The following is a 24,536-nucleotide window of genomic DNA, read 5'->3' on the forward strand; positions in this document are numbered from 1 at the left end:
GATTGGGAGCTTGGAGGGGGCGGGGGCGGGGGGGGACCCGGCTCGCTCCGGCCCGAGCGGGTCCGTCGGCTTCGTCAAGGTCGTTTTTAATGAGCTCGTTTGCAAACTCAGTCTGGCAGTGGAGGCCAAGGCGGGAGGACCAGCCAGGGGGTGCTGAAAAAAAGCGGGGGGGATCCTGTCCCCCAAAACGTCCTCGGGATGGAGCACCCTGTCCCTGAGGGGGTGCGTGGGGAGAAGGAGGAGGAGAGGGTGCTGGTGTCGGAGCAGAGCTGGAGACCCTGCCCCAAAGCCCGGAGAAGGCTCCAAGGTGAGACCCCCACCCAAAGAGGGGGACTTTGGGGGTGGAGGGGTGGGGTTTTTTGGGGGGTCAGCACCCTGTTGCCCCCCCCCCCCCGCAGGGTGCCTGGAGCAGGTGAAACAGCAGCTTTTCCGTGTGGGGGAGGATTGGTATTTCCTCTTCGCGCTGGGGGTCCTCATGGCCACCATCAGCTTCATGATGGACCTCCTCGTCTCCAGGCTCTACAAGGGTAAAGGAGGGGCTCCCGTGGGGGGCTTCGCTCGGCGTTTGGGGGCTCATCAAGGAGGGGGGGTGGTCTTCTGGGATAGGGGCACATCCCTCCCGATGCTTCTTCTCCAGCCCACTGGTGGCTTTACCAAGAGGTCGGTGACATCTTGGTGCTCAAGTACCTCTCGTGGACCATGTACCCCATGGCGCTGGCAGCCTTCTCCACCGGCTTCTCCCAAAGCATCACCCCGCACTCGGGAGGTGAGCCACCTGCACCCCAACCCTCCCGCCTCCCCAAAACTCTCCCCCCAGTAGTGGGGGGACCCCTAACAGGATCTCCCCCTTCCAGGCTCCGGCATCCCAGAGCTGAAGACCATCCTGACCGGGGTGGTGCTGGAGGACTACCTGGCCATCCAAAATTTCGGAGCCAAGGTGGTGGGGTTGACCTGCACCCTGGCGTGCGGCAGCACTGTTTTCCTCGGCAAAGTGGTGAGGGATCCCCCCATCCCAGTTCCCAGCATCGCTGGCAGTTTCAGTTGGCACCGGGGTGGGGGTGGGGGGGACGCTCAGCACTGTGTCCCCCCCACCTCACCACCCAGGGTCCCTTTGTCCACCTCTCCGCCATGGCCGCGGTGTATTTGGGGAAGATGCGGACCACGGTCACAAGGGAGTATGAGGTGGGGGTGCCACCTCCAGAAAACTGAGGGGCAGTTCCCCACCCAAAAATTGGGGGGGGGGGGATTTTATTTTACACACGCCCCCACCCCCACCCCAAAATTGGGGTTGCGGCTAACCACCCCCCACCCTGCAGGACAAGTTCAAGCAGAACGAGATGCTGGTGGCAGCGCAAGCCGTCGGGGTGGCCACAGTTTTCGGGGCACCCATCAGCGGTGAGGATCTCCCTCCATCCCACCCTGGGGACCCCCAAAGCCTCCCCTAAAGACACACCCTCCCCCCCCGCCCCCCCCCATTTTTCCAGGGGTCCTTTTCAGCATCGAGGTGATGTCCTCCCACTTCGCTGTGCGGGATTACTGGCGGGGCTTTTTCGCTGCGACCTGCGGTGCCTTCATGTTTCGCCTCCTCGCCGTCTTCAACAACGATCAAGGCAAGGCAGGGTGGGCAGGATGTGCCCCCTCTTCCCATTACCCCCCACCCCCGCAGCATTTTTGGGATGCTCCCCCCAAAACCATGCGCTCATTCCTCTACCCCCCTCCCAGAAACCATCGCCGCTGTTTTTAAGAGCGACCTCAGGATTGATTTCCCCTTCGACCTCCTGGAGACCTTCTTTTTTGTGATTTTGGGGTAAGGGGGGCCCCTGCCTGTACCCTGCCTGTACCCTGCCTGTACCCTGCCTGTACCCTGCCTGTACCCTGCCTGCCCTCTCCTCCACAGGGCCGTCTGCGGGCTCCTGGGCTGTGCTTACCTCTTCTGCCAGCGCTGGCTGCTGGCGGCCGTCAGAGAGAACCGGCTCACGGCCAAGCTGCTGGCCACCGAGTCTGTACCGGGCGTCTGTCTGTCTGCGCCATGCGTCCTGCATGTCCGTGTGTCCGTGCCGTGCACCTTGCGTGTCCGTGTGTCCTACCGCATGCACCTCGGGCATCTGCGTGTCCACCCTGGGAATCAACCCCTTGCACCCTGCGTGTCTGTGCATCCACCCCATGCACCGTGTGCGTGTCTGTGTGTCCACCCATGCACCCTGCATGTCCGTGCATCCACCCCATGCACCGTGCGTGTGTCCCCGTGTCCACCCGTGCACCCTGCGTGTCCGTGCATCCACCCCATGCACCGTGCGTGTGTCCCCGTGTCCACCCGTGCACCCTGCGTGTCCGTGCATCCACCCCGTGCACCGTGCGTGTGTCCCCGTGTCCACCCATGCACCCTGCGTGTCCGTGCATCCACCCCATGCACCGTGTGCGTGTCTGTGTGTCCACCCATGCACCCTGCGTGTCCGTGCATCCACCCATGCACCGTGCGTGTGTCCCCGTGTCCACCCGTGCACCCTGCGTGTCCATGCATCCACCCCATGCACCGTGCGTGTGTCCCCGTGTCCACCCATGCACCCTGCGTGTCTGTGCATCCACCCCATGCACTGTGCGTGTCCGTGCATCCACCCCATGCACGGTGTGCGTGTCTGTGTGTCCACCCATGCACCCTGCGTGTCCGTGCATCCACCCCATGCACCGTGCGTGTGTCCCTGTGTCCACCCATGCACCCTGCGTGTCCGTGCATCCACCCCATGCACCGTGTGCGTGTCTGTGTGTCCACCCATGCACCCTGCGTGTCCGTGCATCCACCCATGCACCGTGTGCATGTCCATGTGTCCACCCCATGCACCCTGCGTGTCTGTGCATCTGTGCCACACACTGTGCGCGTGTCCATGCATCCACCCCATGCACCCTGGGTGCCCACCCCATGCACCCTGGGTGTCCGCATGTCCCCCCACCCACGCACCCTGGGCATTCCCGTGTCCACCCCTGCACTCTGCCCATCCACCCCATACATCCCAGGTCCCCCCCATGCACCCCAGTCATCCACGGGTTCCCCCCCCCCCAGCCCATCTGTCCCTGCGCCCCCCAGCCCTACCTCTCCCCCCCCTCCAGCAAGCCCATCTACACAGTGCTGGTGGTGCTGCTCATCGCCTCCATCACCTTCCCGCCTGGGCTGGGGCAGCTGATGGCCTCCAGGGTGAGTGGGGGGCGGGGGGCTCCCGGGGGCACCCCGACACATCCCAGCGGGTGCTGAGGGTGGCCCTCGGTCTGTCCTCCCAGCTCACCATGAAGGAATATCTCACCTCCCTCTTTGACAACCTCACGTGGGGCACGCTGGCCCCCAACGCCTCCTCGGTAGCCAACCCCCACAGCGTGGACCCTTCAGGGCTCTGGCAGGAGTGGTGCCACCCCTCTGCCACCATCTTCGGCACCTTGGCTTTCTTCCTACTGATGAAGGTAGCCATACTCCCCCTCAGTCCCTATGTCCTGCCCCCCCCCAGATGGTGTCCTCATGAGGATGACCCCCCTGGCCTTGGCCGGGCTCTGCCCCCCCCAGTTCTGGATGCTGATCCTGGCCACCACCCTGCCCCTGCCTGCTGGCTACTTCATGCCCATCTTCATCTACGGTGAGGCTGGGTGTCTGCAGGGCCTGAACCAAGGGGGGGTATGGGGGGAGGGGGATCCAGCCCTGAGGAGGGGTACAGGGGGAGAAACCAGCCCTTGGAGTGGGGGTACAGGGGTGTATCCAGCCCTGGAGGGGGGTACATCCAGCCTGGAGGGGGGTACAGGGGTTGTATCCATCCCTGGGGGGTGGGGGGGGCACAGCCAGCCCTGGGGGTGGGGGGTACAGGGGTGTAGCCAGCCCTGGTGGGGGGGCAGATCCAACCCTGAGGGTGGGGGTACAGGGGTTGTATCCAGCCCTGAGGGGTCTGCAGGAGGGTGGTCACCTCCAGCTGCACCACTTGGGAGGGGGGCGCTCCTGCGGTCTCCCACCTTCCCCCCTCCCCATTTTAGGAGCCGCCATCGGGCGCTTACTGGGGGAGGTGGTGGCCCTGCTCTTCCCCCAGGGCCTCCGTTCGGAGGGGGACCTGCGCCCTGTCATCCCTGGTGGCTACGCCCTGGCCGGTGAGTCAGTGGGGAAGGGGGGACACCCATGGGTGGGGGGCACCTGCTGCCCATACACTGACACCCCCCCATTCCGGTTCTCCACGACAGGTGCAGCCGCCTTTTCAGGCTCAGTGACCCACGCCATCTCCACGGCTTTACTGGTGTGCGAGGCCACCGGTCACCTGAGCCACGTCCTCCCCGTCATCCTGGCCGTGCTGGTGGCCAACGCCATCACCCAGAAACATCAACCATCCTTCTATGATGGCACCATCATTGTCAAGAAGCTGCCCTACCTACCCCGCATCCGCAGCCGGCACATGGCGTAAGCATCCCCCCACCCCAGACCATATTTTGGGATGATTTCCTGCAAAATGATGGAAATTTGGGGGGTTTATGGCTTACCAGTTCCTACAAAGTGGTGGTGGAGGAGTTCATGGAGCGCCGGGTGGTGACCTTGGTTAAGAGTGGTGGCTTCGAGGAGGTGCTGGTGGCCTTGGATGCCTCTGTTGATGCCGAATACCCCGTGGTGGAGAGCACAGGTGGGATGTGGAGTATGGGGGGGTGGTGTCACCATGGCTGGTGGAGGGACGTCACCAGGCTTGTCTTTGTCCGCCAGGGTCACCCATGCTGGTGGGCACCGTCAGCAGAGCCCAGCTGGTCACCTTTCTCCAGAGCCACAAGCATCCCCAGGCGCCCCCAGGGGAGAAGGTAAATAGGGGTGAGCACCCTGATGCACCCAAAAAAGCTATTTTTTTCACCCACAAATTAACATGTCACCTTCCCCAAGCTGGCCACTGCAGGGACGCTTGGGGACAACTGCACCATCGAGCCCATCATGCTCCAACTCTCACCATGGACCTCCCTGCACCAGGTTTGGGGACACACACACATCCTGATGGGGCTGGGAACCACCCCCTGCCCCCCACTGCTGTGTCGCGGTGAGGGGACACAGCATGGCAGGGGTGGCTTTGTCCCCACGTGTCCCTGTTGTCACCTCCCCAAGGCCCATCACCTCTTTGAGCTGCTGAAGCTGCAGCGCATCTTTGTCACCCGCTTCGGGGAGCTGGTGGGAGCCGTCAGCCGGGTGGAGGTGAGGCGGGGGACAAGGGGGGGGACAAGGGGGTGAGAATGGGGGACACAAGCCCCCGTCCCACCTTCTCTGTCCCCTTGCAGCTGCGGAGAGCAATCGAGGAGCTCGCCAACCCCAAGTGATGACTTTCGGGGATCACAAGGGACCCCTCCCCAGGGATGTTACCCACGGAAAGAGGGGGGTCCTGGCCCCCCAGGTGGTGCAGGTCCCCCCCAGGGGAACCCAGGCATCTGGGTTGGGGCAGGGGCTGTTCTCCGGCAGAGTCTCCTCCTGTATTAAATACATCCTCAGTGCTTCCTCTTCTCCTTTCTCCTCCTCCCCTAGCACCACAGGGTTCATTTGTGGGGGGGTCACCCCCCCGTACCCTGCAGCAGTGCTCAAAACCCCCCAAAATCACCCCAAAACTGTGCCCAGCCCTAGGACATGCACTGAAGTGCCCCAGTCTGCGCAACACCCCCACCGTGGACCCCCCCCAATAATTTTCAGCACATAATTATCCTTAATTATTGCAATGAATAAGGGTGGCGAGTGTTTTGTGACCCCAAGATCCTGGGGAAACGAGGGGGTGCTGAGCCCTCCCCAGCTCTTTGGTGTCCCCCCCAACTGGGGTGCGGTGGTTTTTTTTTGGGGGGGGGGGAAATGGAGGGTGTGGCGGGCACTAACAAAGATGTAATTAAGTCTGCCAGGCTAATTAAGCACGGCGGGGCAGGTTGGGTGAGGCGGGCATGTCTGGGCCCAGCCAGAGGAGGTGAAGCAGGGACAGCACCAGAAAGACACCCCAAAAGCAGGGCGGGCGCTGGGATGGGTGCCAGGGTGGGGGCTGGGGTGGAGTGAGGCTGCTGGGAGCAGAGCTGGGCTGCAGCACCCATGTGCCCCACGGAGGATGCTCAGTGGGGTGAGGGGACCACAGGGAGGGGGGGCACAGCACCCATGGAGAGTGCCTGGTGGGATGAGGGTGCTCGTAGGGTGATGGGACCACAGCACCCATGTCCCTTGGGAAGGATGCTCAGTGGGGTACGGGGACCACAGCACCCATGGAGGGTGCCTGGTGGGGTGAGGGGACCATGGGGAGGGGGTCCACAGCACCCATGAAGGATGCTCAGTGGGACGAAGGTGCTCACAGGGTGATGGGATCACTTGGAAAGGATGCTCAGTGGGGTAGGGGTACCACAGCACCCATACTGCCCATGGTGGGTGCTCAGCAGGGTGAGCGGACCATGGGGAGGGGTCCATGGCATCTACAGAAGGTGTTCAGTGGGGACCACAGCACCCATGTCACTTGGGAAGGATGCTCAGTGGGGTACAGGGACCACGGCACCCATGGAGGATGCCTGGTGGGGTGAGGGGACCACAGGGAGGGGGTCCACAGCACCCATGGAGGATGCCCGGTGGGGTGAGGGTGCTCACAGCATGATGGGATCACTTGGGAAAGATGCTCAGTGGGGCATGGCGACCACAGCACCCATGGGTGATGCCCCCACCCCTGCCCATCACCCCACCCCTGCTCTCACGGTTTCACCGAAACCGAGCCAGGCATGGGGGGGGGGGGGGCACCTCAAAGGCCCGGTGCCTCAGTTTCCCCATCATCCTTACCTGGCCCTGCCATAGGCAAACAGATAAGGCGCTGCCGCACCCCCAAATCCGGGGTGTCCCCCCCCCGCTGCTGGACTTTGAGCCGGGACCGAGCCCAGCAAACTCACGACACGCATGGAGCATCCGCAGCCCGAACGCCCCAAAGCAGGTGAAACCCACCCAAACGGCAGCTTCCGCAGCAAGACGCTGGTCCCCCCTAACACCCCACCCCCTCCTTTTTGATGGTTTTGGGAAAATCAACCACCAGCAAACCCTTTTTCCGGCTTTTTTCCACCCCGTTCTTTGCAGGCCCCGGGCAGCCGGCCCCGCTGCCACCGGTGGGGTTTGGCATGGGCGAGGGGCGGGTGGTAAAAAGGCCAAATTCCTCCTGGATTTCGCCCAGGAGAATCGGCCCTGGGTGGGAAATGCTCCTCGAGCTGACTACAACCCCTTAAACTCCTCTTAAACACCCTGATAACCCCTTAAAAAAACCTCTAACACCCCCCAAACCCCTTAAACCCCCCTTAAACCCCTTTAAAACCCCACCCTCAAACCCCCTTAAAAATGCTTTTAAAACCCCTTTAAAAAACTCCTTACAACACCTTAAAACCCCAAACCCTCCTAAAACCTCCCATAAATCCCCTTAAACCTCCCTTAAAAACAGAACCAACCTAAACCCTTAAAAACCCCTAAAACCCCCTTAAAAAATCCTGAAAAACCCTTAAAATCTGCCTTGAACCCCCTGAAAACCTTTAAAAATCCTTTAAACTCCTTAAGACCCCTAAAACCCCCTCCTCAAACCCCCTTCAAAAATTCTTAAAATCCCTCTGAACTTCTTAAAAACTCCTTTAAAATCCTTTAAAACCCCTTAAAAGACCCCTAAAATGAGGAAAAGCCCCCATCTCTCTGCCCCCCCAATTCCTGTGGTCCCAGTGAGCCAGTGGGAAATGACAGTATTTTAGAAAACAGAAAAACCACAATTTTATTTTAATCAAAACCCCACAAAAATCCCCCAAACCCCTGAAAATAAATGAAAAGGAGGGGGACGACGGGAATGGGGATCCGGGTTTTTTGTTGGTTTTTTTTTTTTTTTTTTAAAAAAAAAAATCCCCCTTTTTGCTCTCAAAAATCTGACATGACCTTTGCTTCCTTGCAATAAATATATAAAAATAGAATAAATTAGGTTAAAAAACAAAAGGAAAAGGTAACACTGGCAGATCAGCGTTAAAGGGGGAGAAAAAAAAACAACCCACCCAAAAACCCGGTGGGAGAGGAATAAATAGGGAGAAAAAAGCAAAAATAAGCCAGTGTGGGGGCTGAGCCCTTGTTTTTTTTCTTGAAATGTAGAAAAAAAAGAGGAACCCCCCAAAACACCTCGCCCAGCCCCCAAAGAGCTTGAAATTTAATTTTTGGCATTTTTTTTGGGGGGGGGGGAGGGGGGAGGATGGGGGGTGATACCTGTTTCAATCCCCAACCCCGGGGATGATAATAATAATAATACTATAAAAAAACCAAAATAATAATAGAAATAATAAATAAACCCCTCGGGGAGGAGGAGGGGTGTGTGTGTCTTCATTTGGTTGCTTTCAAGTATTGGGGGGGGGGTTAAATGGGGACCCCCCCGGCCCCGAGCTGCTCCTGCAGCCCCAGCAGGCTGTAGGCGATGCGCTTCTGGTGCCCCGGCAGGCGCACCCCGATTTTCTTGATGTCGCTGGGGATAAGGGTGGGGGGAGGAAGCAAATAAATAATGATGGTTATTGGGGTGGGAAGAGCCGTGGGCGTGTCCCCCCCCGCCCCGTTTTGGGGCTCGTGTCCCCCCAACAGCCCCACTGCTGGGGACAGCTGGATGGACACGGCTCTGCATCTCTGGGCGGATCCTAGAGGGAACGGGTCCCTCGGGCCATCCGCGGGATGTGGATTCCTGTCCCTGTCCCTGGGTGGCAGCCAGAGGGGACAGCATGGGGACACACCACAGGGACACCACAGGGACACCATGGATGCAGTAGGGGGACACCATGGATCTAGTATGAGGATCCATAGGGACACCATGGATGCAGTAGGGGGACACCATGGATCTAGTATGAGGATCCATAGGGACACCATGGATGCAGTAGGGGGACACCATGGATCTAGTATGAGGATCCATAGGGACACCATGGATGCAGTAGGGGGACACCATGGATCTAGTATGAGGATCCATAGGGACACCATGGATGCAGTAGGGGACACCATGGATCTAGTATGAGGATCCATAGGGACACCATGGGGACACAGACACCACAGGGACACCATGGATCTAGTATGAGGATACATAGGGACACCAAGGGGACACCACAGGGACACCATGGATGCAGCAGGGGGGACCATGGACCTAGTATGAGGATCCATAGGGGACACCATGGGGACACCATGGATGCAGTAGGGGACACCATGGATCTAGTACGAGGATCCATGGGGATGGTATGGGGACACCATGGATGCGGTAGGGGGACACCATGGATCTAGTATGAGGATGCCATAGGGACACCATGGATATAGCATGAGGACACGGTTGAGTATGGGATGGGGAAACCTCAGGGACACTATGAGGACACCATGGGGACAGTACGGGACACCAAGGACATAGTATGAGGATGTATGGGGACACCATGGGGACAGCACAGGGACATCATGGGGACAGTATGGGGATACCACGGGGGATGTGGACTCACTCGCTGGTCATCCTGCAGGACCTTCTCGATGGTGCTGTAGCCCGAGGCCATGAAGTGCTCCGTGTACTGGGGCATCTAATGGACTCCAGCCACTCGGGGACGGAGGCGAAGGGGACTCCCTCTGAGCCACTGGTGCTGGGCAGGCGGATGGAGACCTGCGGGGCGTGGAACGGGGGGTGCAGAAATGGTGCAGAAATGGGAGGGTGCAAAAAAACAAATGTGAAAATGGAAGGACACCAAAAAAATAATGCAGAAGGGGGAAGATGAAAAAAAAAAAAAAAAAAAAGGGGGGGTGCAGAAACGACAGGAGGGGGGAAAATGATTGCAAAAGTGTGCAGGATGCACAAAATAATGCAGAAACAGAACGATGCAAAAAATTTATGCAGAAATGGAACGATGCAAAAATGATGCAGCAATGGAGAATGCAAAAATTAAAAAGCACAAATGCAAAAAAGCAACACCTAAATGTCAAGATGCAGAAATGCACCAAGCAATGCCCCAATGCCAAGATGCAAAAAGGCAACAGCTCAATGCAAAACGGAATGCTGGAAAGCAAAAGTATAACGCAAACAGTGCAAAAAAAGTGAGAGGTGATGCGAAAGTGCCCAGATGTAAAAAAGAAGGCAGAAAGGTGAAGATGCGAAGAGTAATGGAAAAAGTGGAAATGCAAAAAATGAGGCAAGAACACTAAAAAAGCAAGAAACAATGCAAAAATGCCAAAGGGGAAAAAAAAGCGAAAATGCACAGATGCAAAAAAGCAGAAAAAAACCACAATGAAAAGCTGCAAAATCAATTAAAAAGAGCAAAGGTCTAGAAAAGAATGCAGGAATATAAAACTACAAAATAAAAAAATTACAAAGCACAGATGCAAAGAAACGCGCCACCATGCAGAGATGCAAGACCCAATGCAAGAATGCAAAACCAGTGCAAAAATGCCGAGACCCAAAAAGGAGTGCAGGAATGCCACGATGCAAAAGAGCACGCAGGAATGCAAAGTTGCAAAAAGCAATGCAGAAACGCAGAGCTAGAAAAAGCGACGCAAGGATGCAAAGGTGCAAAAAGCGACGCAAGAATGCAGAGGTGCAAAAAGCGACGCAAGAATGCAGAGGTGCAAAAAGCGACGCAAGAATGCAGAGGTGCAAAAAGCGACGCAAGAATGCAGAGGTGCAAAAAGCGACGCAAGAATGCAGAGGTGCAAAAAGCGACGCAAGAATGCAGAGGTGCAAAAAGCGACGCAAGAATGCAGAGGTGCAAAACCCAAACACAAAAATGCGGAGATGCACAGAGCAACGCAAGAACGCCAAGATGCAGAACCCAGTGCAAGAGTGCAAACCTGCAAAAAGCAATGCGAAACCCCCCTGCAGCGCTCCAAAACCTGCCAAGGCGCACAGGAGCATGCAAGGGTGCGACAGTGCAACCTGCACCCCCCTTTCCTCCCCCCTCTTCGCCCCCCCTCCTCGCCCCGGGCCAGCTCTCGGTGCTCACCGGGGGTCGAAGTCTGCCAGCGCCTTAAGGGAGTCGGGGGCGCGGATGAGCTTGTCGAGGATGCTGACGATATCGGCAAACCTGGGGCGCCGGCTGCGCTCCTGCTGCCAGCACTGCATCATCAGCTGGTAGATGGCAGAGGGACAATCCAGGGGCGCCGGCAGGCGGAAGCCCTCGTTGATGGCCTTCATCACCTACCAGGAGAAGGAGGTTGAGTGGTGCGTCCCCTCCCAAAAAGCTGGCTGTTTAACAAGCCCCCCCCTCGCCAAAATCAGTGTTGGAGGAGGGGGGTGCTCACCTCGTGGTTTGAGAGCTCCCAGTATGGGCGCTCGCCGTAGGACATCACCTCCCACATGACGATGCCGTAGCTCCAGACGTCGCTGGCAGAGGTGAACTTGCGGTAGGAGATGGCTTCGGGCGCCGTCCAGCGGATGGGGATCTTCCCCCCCTACGGCAACGTCGGGGTCAACCCTGCACCCCCCAACCCCCCCCTACCGCGGCCAAGCCAGCCCAGCCCTTGGTGGCACTTACGCTGGTGGTGTAGGTGGCTTCGGGGTCGTCTTCCAACACCCGTGAAAGCCCAAAATCGGACACTTTGCACACCAGGTTGCTGTTCACCAAGATATTCCGGGCGGCCAGATCCCGGTGGACGTAATTCATGTTGGCCAAGTACTTCATGCCGGCGGCGATGCCCCGCAACATCCCCACCAGCTGGATGACGCCGAATTCCCCCTGTTTTTCCTGGGGAAAGGGGAGAATCCAGCCTCGAATCCACCTCTCATCCCACCTCCCGCGATGAGTTTTGGTGGTTCCACCACCCGGTAATCTTTGCCCGGAGGGGATGTTGCCACCACGCTTCACCTACCCGCAGGAATTTATCCAGCGCGCCGTTCTCCATGTACTCCGTGATGATCATGAAGGGTTTGTCTGTATGAAATCATAATAAAGAAAAAGACTCAAAATGGGTAAAACCCCTCCCCCAAATCCCCCCCCCCCCCAAACCCAACCCCTCCAAAACAAAAACCCCCAAAACACCCAACCCCCTCCAAAATCCCCAACTCCCCCCAAAAAACCAGCCCTGCCCCCAAAAACTAAAAAAACCCCACACCCCAACTCCCCAAAAGCTCAACCCCAAAACTTCTGAACCCCCCCACAGCCCCCAAAATCCCACAAGCACCCCCAAAAAACCTCACACCTCCCCCAAGAAAACCCTAAAACCCCCACCCCCCCAACAAAACAAACACCCCCTCAAAATAGAAACCCACAAACCCCCAAGTGTCCGCCCCCCAAAAGCACAATGCCCCCCCAGAAAAGCCTCCAAAACCCCCAACCCCCTCAAAACCTTGTTGCTCAAAACACCATATTTTTATATAGTGGTTTTTGGGGTGTTTTCAAGGGAAACTTGGGAGGGGGGGTTGGGGGACACACACGAGACTCACACTTGGAGACGACCCCTTCCAGGCGGATGATGTTGTGGTGGCAGAACTGGCCCATGATGGTCGCTTCGCTCAAGAAGTCCACCCGTTGCTTCTCCGTGTAGCCCACCTTCAAGGTCTTGATGGCCACCGGCACCTCCTTCTTACCGCGCTTCAGGGTGCCCTTGTAGACCTCCCCAAATTCACCTGCTCGGAGGGAGGGGGGACGTTTAACCCCCCCCATCCTGGTTCAACTTTAGGGTGTCTTTGGGGTGACAAAGCCACCCAAGGACCTACCAGCGCCGATGACCTTCTGGCGGGTGATGGAAGATGGAGGGATCTCGGTGGTGAACTTGAGCATGGCTTGGTTGGGGTCTTCGTAGGTGTGTGGGTCAACGTAGGTCTTGAGGGGCTTCAGCTGGTCTGCGGGGTGATGGGGGGGGGGGTCAGAACCCATGTCACCCCCCACCCATCCCTGTTGACCCCACTGTCCCATTGCTCACCTGACTTGGAGAAGTAGACATCCTCGGCAGACTGGCGTGGCCGTGACCTCCTCCTCCTGCAAAAAAGCAGCATTTTGCCCCCAAAAATTACCCCTCACTCATCCTTGTGGTGGAAAAAATGGTATTTTGGGGTTTCTTTGGGGAGGGTTGGGTTTTTTTTATCACTTTACCGCCGGAGGATGTAGAGAATGGCCAAGAGGAGGACTACAAAGATGACACCGGCGACGGAGCCGCTGATGACAGCGGTGGATGCCATGGCCTCGGTGCCTGCAGGGACAGTTTGGGGGGGAGTTGGGGTGAACCATGCACACCCTGGACCCTGCACCCCACAATCCTGCCCCCCCCCCCGCCCCGAGATCCTCACCCTCGGGCAGGGTCTCGAACTCGTGCTGGGGGCTGTAGGCACCGTGGCCGTCCGGGGTGAGCGCCTGGACCCGCACCACGTAGGCGGTGGCAGGGGACAACTTGGGGAGGGTGACGGAGGTGCCCTCGCAGCGCAGCACTGAGTAGCTGTTCTCATCCACCTGGGGACACGGGGGACGGGGGTGACAGGGGTGGAGGTGACGCAGATGGATGGGGTGAGGATGGAGGTGACAGGGATGGAGAGGTGACACAGATGGAGAGGTGACACGGATGGAGAGGTGACACGGATGGAGAGGTGACACGGATGGAGAGGTGACACAGGTGTGGGTAAGGATGGAGGTGACACGGATGCGGGTAAGGATGGAGGTGACACGGATGGGGGTAAGGATGGAGGTGACATGGACAGAGGGGACACACAAGGATGGGGATGATGGATTTAGGGGTGGTGGGCTGAAGCTGTGACACAGGACAGACCTTCTTGCTGTAGGTGACCTCGTACTTCCAGACCCGACTCTGCTGCCGCGGTGGCACCGTCCAGGAGAGGACCAAGCTGGTGGCCGTCCGTCCATCCAGGCTCACCGATGTCACCCGAGGTGGCTCTGCCGTGGGGACAGTGACATCAGGGAGGTGTCCCCACGATGGAGGGAAGATGTGGGAGATGCTGGTGGCCCCTTACCCGTCTGGTTGACGCTGATGGTGGTGGTGGCTACACTACGGTGGTGGCTGTAGGGTGACACGCCATTCTGGGCTTCGACGGTGAAGGTGTAGTTGACATGTGGCTCCAGGTCGGTGACGGTGACCCCCGTCCCCGTCAACCCCCGGGGGGGCTGCGAATAGCGGAGCCCCCCGTCGCAGGGACGGCACTCCCCGCTCTCCGGCCAGCACTGCTCACAGGTGACGCTGTAGGTGACATCCCTACGGCCGCCGGGGTCAGCAGGGGGGGACCAACGCAGCTGCACCGTGGCCCCCAGCCCCACAGCTGTGACACCTTGGGGGGGCGAGGGGGGACCTGGGAGGGGGGACAGAGAGCAGGGAGGGGAGGTCAGGGGGAGGGATGGCCACACCGTGCCTCAGTTTCCCCCCACTCCCCCCCAAAAAAAGGTCACTTACGGGTGCAGGGGTCGGCGGGGGGGTCGGTGGGGGCGCGGAAGAAGCCGTCCTGGCAGGGGCAGGTGGCGGCGGCAGCAGGGGAGGGCAGGGTGTGGGGCGGGCAGGGCTGGCAGCCCTCGGGGGACACGGTGGCCTTGAAGGAGCCGGGGGGGCAAGCTGGGAGGGGAGACACACACAGTGACACCGGTGAGACCCCCAAGTCCCCCTCCCCACTCACAGCATCCTCACCCAGACGGGTTTTGGGGTGCATCACCCTCCCAAGCACGCAGAGTGGGGATTTTAGGGTATTTCACCTTATTTTGTAGCTTCTTTATTATTGGGACCCCCCCAGCCCACTCCCCTCCCGGCTGAGCCCTGCTGCACTCGCTGCACTAGTGATGCTCTGGGGCGAGGATCCAGGATGAGGAATTTTGGGGCCAACAGCCCATTTCTCCAACCCAAATTGGGGATTTTAGGGTATTTCACCTTATTTTTGCAGCTTCTATTATTACTGGGACCCCCCCAGCCCACCCCCCTCCCGGCTGAGCCCTGCTGCACTCGCTGCACTAGTGATGCTCCAGGTCAAGGATCCAGGACGGTGAATTTTGGGGCCAACAGCCCATTTTTCTGACCCAGAGTGGGGATTTTAGGGTATTTCACCTTATTTTTGCAGCTTCTATTATTACTGGGACCCCCCCCCCCCGCCCACCCCCCTCCCGGCTGAGCCCTGCTGCACTCGCTGCACTAGTGATGTTCCGGGTTGAGGATGCAGGATGGGGAATTTTGGGACCAACAGCCCATTTCTCTGCCCCCCCCTCGCCTTCTACCCCCTGGCACGCATCGAGCCAGTACATCCCCCCCCCCTCCATGGCTCCTCAGCCCCTCCATCCCACTTCACCTTACCTTGGCAAGTCTCTCCCGCTTTCTCATAGCCAGCGCGGCACAGGCACTCGCCGATGGGCACCAGCCACTCGCCGTCAGCGTTGCAGTGCAGCGCAGGCGCCTGCTCGGCCACCGCCTCCTCCACGCACCTTCCCCGCACCTCGGCCAAGGTCTGCGAGTCGACGCCGGCCACCGTCTCGGGGAAGCGAGCCATCCCCCGTAAAACAGCCGGGCACCTCTTGTAATAAATCCGAACGGAAAGCAACGCCACGCACGCTCCCAAATCCTGGAAAGCCAAGTAGAAACCTTTCCGACGGAGAGGTCCCACCGATCGGACCTCAACGTTGAGTTTAACATTCCGGGAAGCAAAATCATCCTGGACGGTGATTTCATCCGGCGCGATGGTGTCGATCTTCTTGAACTGTCTCTTCTGGAAGTTGGTGCCGTAATCCACGTCGGATTCGGCATAGTAGAGGTTGAAGGTCTCCTTGCAGGAGCCGCCGCCAGCGGTGGGGAAGCTGTTGCAGTCGCGGACGGTGAACTGGAGTTCGATGAAGATGCGTTGGGCCACACCGCGGTAGATCCAGTTGGTGCGGAGCCAGTTCTCCTGCTCGCCCTCCAGCACGTTGCACACCGAGTAGATGTAGATCAAGGAGTCGTTCAGCACGTTCTGCAGCAGGTCCCACTGCCCCCCGAGAGAGAAACGGGTGCTGGGGGGGGGGGGAAACTGAGGCAGGGGGGCGGTGCTCCTGGTCCCCGTGGATGTCCCTGTCACCGTGGAGGTCCCCAAGCCCATCCCAGTGGAGGTTCCCATCCCAGTGAATGTCCCCAACCCTGTGGATGTCCCCATGGATGTGCCTGTCCCCATCTACATGGATATCCCCAACCCAATCCCCATGGATGTCCCTGTCCCCATGGAGGTCCCCAACCCTGTGGATGTCCCCATGCCCGTCCCCATCCACGTGGACATCCCCAACCCAATCCCCATGGAGGTCTCCATTGCCATGGATGTCCCCCTCTCCATTTCCATCTCTGGGTGATCCCCTCCCCATGGATGTTCCTGTCCCCATGGAGGTCCTCAACCCTGTGGATGTCACCATGTCCATCTCTACAGGTGTCCCCATCCCAATATATGTCCCCAACCCAATGGATGCCCCCATCCTCAAGAGTGGCCCCATCCCCACGGAGGTCCCTGTCCCTATGGGGGTCCCCATCTCCATCCCTATCCCCATGGAGGTCTCCATCCCCATGGATGTCCTTGTCCCCATGGAAGTCCCAGTGCCCAGCGTGGGCTCTCGGGGTGGTGCTGGACGCCGGGTCCCCCAGTGCTCACCCCTTTGCCGTAGGGCTGGGTCAGCCAGCCCAGCTCCCCCTGCGCCTTGGCGAAGTCCAGCAGGACCACTGCGGGGAGAGGAGAGGGGCTTTAGCGGGGTAAGAGATGCCACCAGGACCCACGGGTGGCCCCAGGACCTGCAGGTGCCACCAATGCACCCCTGGGACCCATGGATGTCCCCCAGGTACAATGTATATATCCCTGGGACCCACAAATGCCACTGCAAGCCATGTGTATGTCCCTGGGACCCACAGATGCCTCTGGGACCCATGGGTGTCCCCCAGGATCCATGTATATACCCCTGGGACCCACAAATGCCATTGCAACCCATGGGATGTCCCTGGGACCCACAGATGCATCCAGGACCCATGGATGTCCCCAGGACCCACGGATGCACCCAGTCCCCGTAGATGTCCTAGGACCTGCAAACACTCCCGGGAGCCCCAGATACCTCCAGGACCCCCGTTCCCAATGGATTCGCCTGGGAACCCCCCCAGAAGACCCCCAGGGCTTCCCCCAAAAGAGGGGAACCCGCGCAGAGCTCTGCAGGGCGCGAGGGCAGGCAGACCTGCCGGGACATGCCGGCTGCCCGTGAGGGCGGTGGCTGGATCCAGCGCCTGGGAGAGGAAGAGGAGGCCGGGAGGGAAGTGCTGACGGGTGCCCCCCCCCTTGGTGAATCACCCCCCAGGAATGTGCCCGGACGCCTGGGTTCACAGGATGGGTCCCAGTGGGGTGGGGGAGTTTCGAGGATGGATGCCCCCCCGCCAACCTCCTTGGCTGAGAACGGGCGAGCTCGTGACATGCCCCAAGAGGGTAAAGTCTAGGGAGGGGAACCCCAAGAACCTGCTTGGGGGACACACACACATGTGGCTCCGTCATCCCCCCCACCGTGCCCGGGTCAGGAAGGATGCCGGGGCGGATATCCCGGCTTTCCTGCAGCTGGAAATCCCCCCCGAGCCTCCGGAGAGCGGAAAGCCGGCGGGGGGCTGGCGCGTGAGCCGAGCTGGTGGGGTGTCCCCCCCCGGGCATGGCGGGGGCGAGTCAGGGGACAGACCCGGGGCTGCGGCTGTTGAGTCAAGGGGTGCAGCACCCAAGGGCGCACCCATGCCCAGGGCCACTGGTGCTGTCAGCACCTCCGGTGCCATCACCATCGGCATCTGCACCCCCATCCCCGGTGCCACCTCCACCCACCCTGCCATTGCCATCGGCATCACCATCTCCACTGCCACCAGCAGCATGGCCGTGGCCATCACCGCGGCCTTCGTCACCTCCAGCGCCACCGTCACCATGGCCATCACCACGGCCATCACCACCACCTCCACCCCAACCTGCAGCCCCGCCACTGTCCCTGCCACCACCTGCAGCCCCTGCACCATTGTCACTGTCCCCACCTGCACTGTCCCTGCTGGTGCCACCACCACCACCACCGCACCCCACACCTGCATCCCCGTCCCATCCCCAGCCGCATCCTTATCCCTGTCCCCAACTGCATTTTCCAGCCCATCGCCATCCTGTCCCTATCCCATCGCCAATCCTGTCCCCATCCTCATCTCAATCCCAATCTCATCCCAAATCCAATCCCAGTCCCATCCCCATCCCAGTCTTACTCTGAATCCCAATCCCAAAATGAATCCAAATCCCACCCCCTCCTACTCCCATCCCGTCCCCATCCTAATCCTGTCCCATTCCCTCGTCCCCTCCCCACCCTCAGGGACCCCCCAAACCTCAGACCGAGTGGCACAAGGATCCAGCCAGGGCGCCCAGCACCCCCCAGCTGCCCCATCCCACCGGATTTTGCCCTGCCCAAGCAATGGGAAGAACCCCCCCTCCCCAATCCCGCTACTCTCCCAACACTTCCCCCTTTTTTGCAGTTTTCGACCCAAGAATCCCCACGGATCCCTCCCGGGAATTGGCACCTCGGGAACGTGCCCCAACTCCTGCAGGTCGGGTGAGGGTCCCCACCTCCACCTTCCCCCCAGCACTTAAAAAAAATCCTCATTTTAGTTTTTTTTACCCCATTTTTATTTTTTAGGAAGGTATTTTCCATCCCAAATCCCCCCGCCAGCCTCCAATTTATTTACAGTCGGGGCTGGATCCTTCCTTTTTTCCCTCGAAAGCAACAGATTAAACCCTTTGGACAGAATTTTTAGCAACCTTTTTTTTTTTTTTAATTAAATGTATATATTAAAAAAGTGACTTTCCCCCTTTTTTTTCCCCCCGATCCCTCCAAAGTGAGCTCAGAACCCAGCCGGGGAAGGCTGCGAGGTGGAGGCCAGGACGCCGCTTGTTTTTCCCAGCTTTTTGGGGTTTTCCTGACATTGTTTCCCAGCTCGGGGCCGGATCCTGCCCGGCCCAGCGCCGGCTGTGGCACACGCTCCGCTCAGGGGAAATTTCCCCCTTTTTGGGGGTTTATTCCCTTTAAACCCCCCCAGCCCCAACGCCACTTTTCGGGGGGAACCAGCTGGACCCGGTCGGACGCTCCACATGGGAAAAGTTGCCCAAAACTTTCGGGTTTCCCCCCCATTTTATTTATTTTCCCAGCTCCCCCTTTTCTCCCTCCCTCCCTCCTCTTTTAGCTTTCTCCCCCCGCTTTTCTAACTTTCCACAGTTTTAAAACTTTCTTCCCTCTTTCTTTTTTCCCTCTTTCTTAAATTTTTTCCTCTTTCTTAACTTTTTTCCCCTCTTTCTTAACTCTTTAACTCCCCCCGCACCCCGTAGCTCGCCGCACCCATGGGTGCCCCTTTTTTTTGGGGGGGGGGCACCCCCCCATCATCCTTTATTTTGAGGGATCCCCAGCCCCCCCAACCTCTCAGCCCCCCCCGCACCCCAATAAGCGGGTTTTGGGGTGTCCACCCCCCAAGCGCGGAGCTCACCTTCTTCGGCTGCCAGGGGGGTGACGGCGGTGAGGAAGAGGAGGGTGAAGGCTGGGGGGGTGCCAGCCATGGCGGGGGGCTTGGGGGGCCGGGGTGCACCCCACAACCGGCGGCACAACCAGCGCTGTGGGGCGTGTGGGGCTGAGCACCCCGCTCCTGTTCATTCATGTCCCTGTGATGTCACCCGGCCACGCCCGCTCTTAAAGGGACAGGAGCCGCTCCCAGTACACACCAGTATGGGACTGGAGGGGGGGGGGGGGGGCGGGGCCGAGCCTGAGGATCGGGAGTGGGCTAGCTGGGGGTGGGACCCCCCACGGGGCTGCACGCGCAGGGTGGGGTGGGTGGGTGGGTGTGGGGTGTCCGGATCGGTCCCGTACCACCGTGTCCCCCCTCCTCAGCTCCGGTCATCAGGGGGTTAAAGCCCCCCCCGCCAGCCCCCTCCCCTTTCATTCATGAAGCGGCGTGGGAAGGGACGGGGGGGTCGGCAGCCAATGGCAGCAGGGGGCGGCGCCATGGGGCTACTACCGGCCACGCCCCCCACCCACCAGTTAAGATACCGGGGGGCGTAACTGGGGGGAGGTGGTGGTGTAACTGGGGGGAGGGTAACTGGCTCGCCAGCCCTCCGCCAGCCCCACCCCCCCCCGCCCCGGTCCTCCGGGATGGGGGTCCCGGGGGGCTGGTTTGGGGGGGCTGCCGGCCCCCCCACCCCTGCCCCGGCATCCGCTGGGCCGGAAAAAGGCCGGACCAGAAATCGGCTTTTTCCGGCCTAAAAATAATGTGGTTTTTCCGCTGCGCCGGGCGCGGGCCGGGGCGGCTGGATCGGGCCCCAGCACCCCCAATCCCCCAACACCCCCATCCCAGCACCCCAAATCTGCATGATACTGCAGCACCCCAGCACCCCAAATCCCGCAGCACCCATAGCACCCCATCCTCAGCACCCACAGCACCCCAAATTCCCAGCACCCCACACCCTGCAGCATCCGAAGCACCTCAAATCCTGCAGCACTCCCAATCCCACAGCACCCAAAGCACCCCAAAACCTGCAGCACCCAAAGCACCCCAAATCCCCAAAGCACCCCACATCCCGCAGCACCCAAGGCACCCCAAATTCCAAGCACCCCAGATCCTGCAGCACCCAAAGCACCCCAAATCTCCCCACATCCCGCAGCACCCACGGCACCCCAAATTCCAAGCACCCCAAATCCTGCAGCACCCACGGCACCCCAAATCCTGCAGCACCCCACATCCCGCAGCACCCACGGCACCCCAAATTCCAAGCACCCCAAATCCTGCAGCACCCCACATCCCACAGCACCCAAAGTACCCCAAATCCTGCAGCACCCACGGCACCCCGAATTCCAAGCACCCCAAATCCTGCAGCACCCAAGGCACCCCAAATTCCAAGCACCACAAATCCTGCAGCACCCCCACATCCCACAGCACCCAAAGTACCCCAAATCCTGCAGCACCCACGGCACCCCGAATTCCAAGCACCCCAAATCCTGCAGCACCCAAGGCACCCCAAATTCCAAGCACCACAAATCCTGCAGCACCCCACATCCCACAGCACCCAAAGTACCCCAAATCCTGCAGCACCCACAGCACCCCAAATTCCCAGCACCCCAAATCGTGCAGCACCCAAAGCACCCCAAATTCCAAGCACCACAAATCCCAAAGCACCCACAGCACCCCACATCCCACAGCACCCCAAATCCCACGATCCCCTTGCACCCAAATCAGACAAGTCAGGGCACTCAGGCATCTCTTGGGGGAAAAAGATGGATTTGGGTCAAAAAGCACCTTCCCCACCCCCCACCCCCCGGGGGTTCAGGCCGGGGGGGGGTCCCCTCATCCTCCAGGGCGACACCAGCAGCGATCTGGTCCCGCCGCCAGAGCCTCTCAACCAGGGCGTCAAGGAGGGGGGCGACCCGGGCCAGCCCCCCACCCGCCCCCCCGAGCCCCGGCCCGCTGCCCGCCCGCAGCACCGGCAGCCCCCAGGTCCCCTCGAAGGCCACCACATCCCCCTCTGTCACATCTGCCTGCGGGGACAGGTCGAATCTGGGTCACGGGGGGGGGGGGGGAACACGGTCAAGGTAAACACCAAAAAACCAAATCTCCCCCCAGCCCCCCCCTCCCCCAAATAAGTGGGGGGCACCAAGGCATCGGTGTCACGAAGTGTGCATGGTCTCAGCCTGCCAAGGTGCTGAGCGCTGTGAGATGTGGGGGTGCAAACCCCCTTATTGTGGGGGACACACACTGTCAAGGGGGACACCAACACCCAGACCCCCCCCCCGGGGGGGGGTACGAACCCCCTTACAACTCGGGGGGTGCAGTTGACCCATCGGTGTCACGATGCGCGCGCGTTCTCAGCCCGCCGAGATGCCAAGCGGTGGGAACTATAAGGGTGCAAACCCACTTCTGGGGGGGGATGTGGACCCCCAGGGACACCCCTGCCCCCCGAAGGATACTTGGTGCCGACGACCACCTTAACGAGGTTTTCTTCGTCAGGGCCGATGACCCGGCTCATGAGGGCTGGCAGCTCCTCGAAGGACGAGCGGTCGGTGAAGGAGAAGAGGAAGAGGATGGCGTCCGCCTCCTCCTTACAAGCCTGGGGAGGGGGAGACGCCACCATCGTTGGGAGGGGGGGGTGGGGTGTCCTCTGTGTGTGTGTGTCCCATGCCCCCCCCCCCCTCACCGGCAGCAGATGCTCGAATTTTCTCAGCGCTCCGTCTCCGCAATCCCAAAAATGCAGCTGGAAGATGACGGGGCGGCCGCTGGCGCGTGGCTTGGCCGGCCAGTGCACCGTGGTGGCCTCGATGCCTGGGGACACACACACACACACCACACACACTGTCACCCCCAGGGGACATGCGGGAGGGGGGGCTGTGTGTCCCCCCAAGACGTACCCAGGGTCTCATGGTGGGTGGGGGGCACGGGGGTCCCCGCCAGCATGGCCACCAAGGCCGTCTTGCCCACGCCGCTCTTGCCGGAGACGAAGAGTTTGTAGGTGACAGTGGGGGCGGCCAAGGGGGGGGGCAGCACCGGGCGCTCCAGCAGACCTGGGGAGAAAGGGGGGTATGAGGGGTTTGGGGGGGGGCTGACACCCCAATTTGGTGAGGGGGGAGGCGAGGGGGGTGCTCACCGAACACTCTCCGCCGGTTCTTGTGGAGGATGGAGTCCCGGTAAGGGCGGCCGGCGGGGGAGAGGAGCCAGCCGGGCTCCAGCACCGGGCCCCCCCGCTCCGCCATGAGCCCCCCGACAGCGGGCCTACGGGGGGGGGGTCCTGCCCCATGGGGTCACTGCGGCCCGCAGCGGGGGGAGCCCCTTAAGACCCTCCCCCCCCCCGGGCTGCACGCACCCTCCAGGGTTCCAGCATCCCATCACAGGGTCCCTGCCCCACCATGGGGTCCCTGCCTCACCCCCTCCAGGGTCTCAGCACCTCCCCATGGGGTCCCTGCCCCGCCATGGGGGTCCTTTACCCCCCGGTTCAGGGTTCCAGCACCCCCCATGGGGTCCCTAATCCCCCCCCCAGGTTCTCAGCACCCCCCTATGGGGTCCTCTGACTCACCATGGGGGTCCTTTATCCCCTCCCCCCCAGGGTCCCAACGCCCCCCATGGGGTCCATTACCCCCCCAGGGTCTCAGCCCCCCCCACGGGGTCCTTTGACACCCCCCAGGGTCTCTGCACCTCTCCACAGCACTCCGTGCCCCCCCCCCCAGAGTCCCCGCACCTCTCTATAGGGTCGCTGACCCCCCCCAGGGTCTCTGCATCCCCCCCCCGGCTCCCTGTGTCCCCCCTCGGCACCCCTACACCCCCCACGGGCCCCCTGTACCCCCCCATGTAGGTCCCTGCACGCAGCCCCGGGTCCCCCCCCCGCGGCCCCTTTAAGGCTCGGCCCCGCCGCCCCACCTGCGGCCGCTTCCGCCCCGGGGTGACGTCACCGCGCCGGGCGTGGCCTCGCGGCGCCCCGCCCCTTTGCTGCGGCGCATGCGCGAGAGGTGGCCCGGGGAGGGGGGTCCCTATAGCCGCGGGGATCCCCGGCCCCACACTACCCTATGGGGTCGGGACCCCCCCCCGCCTGCCCGCCCGCAGCTGTGCCCAGCGCTGCTCTGTACGGGGCCGCCGATCCAGCCTACGCACGGGCTCGGGGGTCCCCAGATACCAGCCCCACAGGCTATGGGGTCCCCCATCTCCAGCCCTGCCAGGATTTGGGGTCCCTGCTCCCAGTTACCAGCCCCACAGGCTTTGGGGTCCCTCATCTCCAGCACTGGCAGGATTTGGGGTCCCCAGTTTCCAGCACTACCCTCCTTTTTCCGAACCCTCCCCTTCCTCCTCCCAGCTTTCCCCCCCCTTTTTCCACCTCCACTGATGGCTCTAACATCCCCTGGTGGAAATACTGCCCCTTTTTCACCCAGTAAGCCCCCACATCTCCCCTTTCATCCCCGAATTTTGGGGGGCACAGCAGGGGTTTCTCTCCATGGCATTTCCACCCCCCGACCCCCTCCCCAAAAGGACCAACCATCCGTTTCTTTTCCTTTTTATTTGTTAAACTGCTAAAAATTCATCAGGATGGAGGGAGGCAGAACTCATTAATCCCCCCGCCTACCCCCCCTCCCCCCCAATGTACACAAGATTTTAAATATCACCGAAAATCACTTTTCATTTCTCCGCTCGGCCGAGCCTAGGATGATGACGTGGGGGGGACACCTGAGTGGGGGTGGGATGCACCTCGCTCACAGCACCAGCGGCTCACGGGGTGGGGGGGTGGGGTGTCGGGGTGTGTGTGTGTGTGTCAAAATTTGGGATCAATTTATCGTTAAGAGCACAGAACATGCGTTTCTGTGGCCGACTGGGACGGATGAGGGCTGGCCCCAGCCACTCAGCAGGTCTGGGGCTGATTGGGGGGGGGGGGGGGGGTTGGGGACCAAATGCCCCTGCAGGGATGCTCCGTGCAAGGAGAAGGATGTATCCCCAGTGGCAACCCACCGTCCATCCCTTTTTTTAATTAATTTTTTTTGGGGGGTGGATGACAAAAGACATGCAAAGGGGAGGAGGGAATCGATGCCAAAGCCCCGACTGCCTTCCCCGCGTCAAAGCTTAAAGCGGAGAAGAAATATTT

At 60.5% G+C, this 24,536-nt stretch overlaps 3 protein-coding genes across 6 annotated transcripts; 1 reads left to right on the top strand and 2 right to left on the bottom strand.

Annotated features, from left to right (window-relative positions):
* Positions 1 to 112: 112 nt before the first annotated feature.
* On the top strand, positions 113 to 5,695 carry LOC119144918 (chloride channel protein ClC-Kb-like). Of its 3 annotated transcripts, XM_037380874.1 has the most exons (19): positions 113 to 307; positions 399 to 527; positions 638 to 766; positions 855 to 994; positions 1,105 to 1,182; positions 1,317 to 1,395; positions 1,485 to 1,610; positions 1,723 to 1,807; positions 1,898 to 1,999; positions 3,106 to 3,190; positions 3,274 to 3,450; positions 3,551 to 3,620; positions 4,009 to 4,119; positions 4,210 to 4,423; positions 4,507 to 4,640; positions 4,718 to 4,809; positions 4,889 to 4,972; positions 5,105 to 5,191; positions 5,275 to 5,694. In XM_037380874.1, exons 1-19 carry the CDS (start codon positions 199 to 201, stop codon positions 5,311 to 5,313), a joined length of 2,070 nt encoding a protein of 689 aa, XP_037236771.1. In that variant the 5' UTR covers positions 113 to 198; the 3' UTR covers positions 5,314 to 5,694. The 3 variants fall into 3 exon arrangements, with proteins under 3 accessions (XP_037236771.1, XP_037236774.1, XP_037236772.1); XM_037380877.1 differs by lacking the exon at positions 399 to 527 and having other exon boundaries at positions 5,275 to 5,695; XM_037380875.1 differs by lacking the exon at positions 1,898 to 1,999.
* Positions 5,696 to 8,342: 2,647 nt separating this feature from the next.
* Positions 8,343 to 20,268, bottom strand: EPHA2 (EPH receptor A2). The gene is made up of 17 exons (XM_037380867.1): positions 19,418 to 20,268; positions 16,545 to 16,612; positions 15,233 to 15,896; positions 14,351 to 14,506; positions 13,917 to 14,249; positions 13,715 to 13,839; positions 13,242 to 13,401; positions 13,048 to 13,144; positions 12,878 to 12,933; positions 12,672 to 12,797; positions 12,399 to 12,581; positions 11,825 to 11,886; positions 11,491 to 11,700; positions 11,258 to 11,407; positions 10,960 to 11,153; positions 9,475 to 9,630; positions 8,343 to 8,474 (listed from the first exon to the last, which is right to left on the bottom strand). The coding sequence occupies exons 1-17, from the start codon at positions 19,485 to 19,487 to the stop codon at positions 8,369 to 8,371; spliced, it is 2,916 nt and encodes a 971-aa protein (XP_037236764.1). The 5' UTR covers positions 19,488 to 20,268; the 3' UTR covers positions 8,343 to 8,368.
* An 894-nt stretch (positions 20,269 to 21,162) lies between these two features.
* Positions 21,163 to 23,407, bottom strand: CPLANE2 (ciliogenesis and planar polarity effector 2). Of its 2 annotated transcripts, none has more exons than XM_037380878.1 (6): positions 23,327 to 23,407; positions 22,560 to 22,684; positions 22,324 to 22,476; positions 22,113 to 22,237; positions 21,886 to 22,025; positions 21,163 to 21,475 (listed from the first exon to the last, which is right to left on the bottom strand). In XM_037380878.1, the coding sequence occupies exons 1-6, from the start codon at positions 23,404 to 23,406 to the stop codon at positions 21,172 to 21,174; spliced, it is 927 nt and encodes a 308-aa protein (XP_037236775.1). In that variant the 5' UTR covers position 23,407; the 3' UTR covers positions 21,163 to 21,171. The 2 variants fall into 2 exon arrangements, with proteins under 2 accessions (XP_037236775.1, XP_037236776.1); XM_037380879.1 differs by having other exon boundaries at positions 22,560 to 22,700; positions 23,327 to 23,357.
* Positions 23,408 to 24,536: the final 1,129 nt, after the last annotated feature.

This window comes from Falco rusticolus, chromosome 3, assembly GCF_015220075.1.
Source record: "Falco rusticolus isolate bFalRus1 chromosome 3, bFalRus1.pri, whole genome shotgun sequence".
Classification (NCBI taxonomy): Eukaryota; Metazoa; Chordata; class Aves; order Falconiformes; family Falconidae; genus Falco; species Falco rusticolus.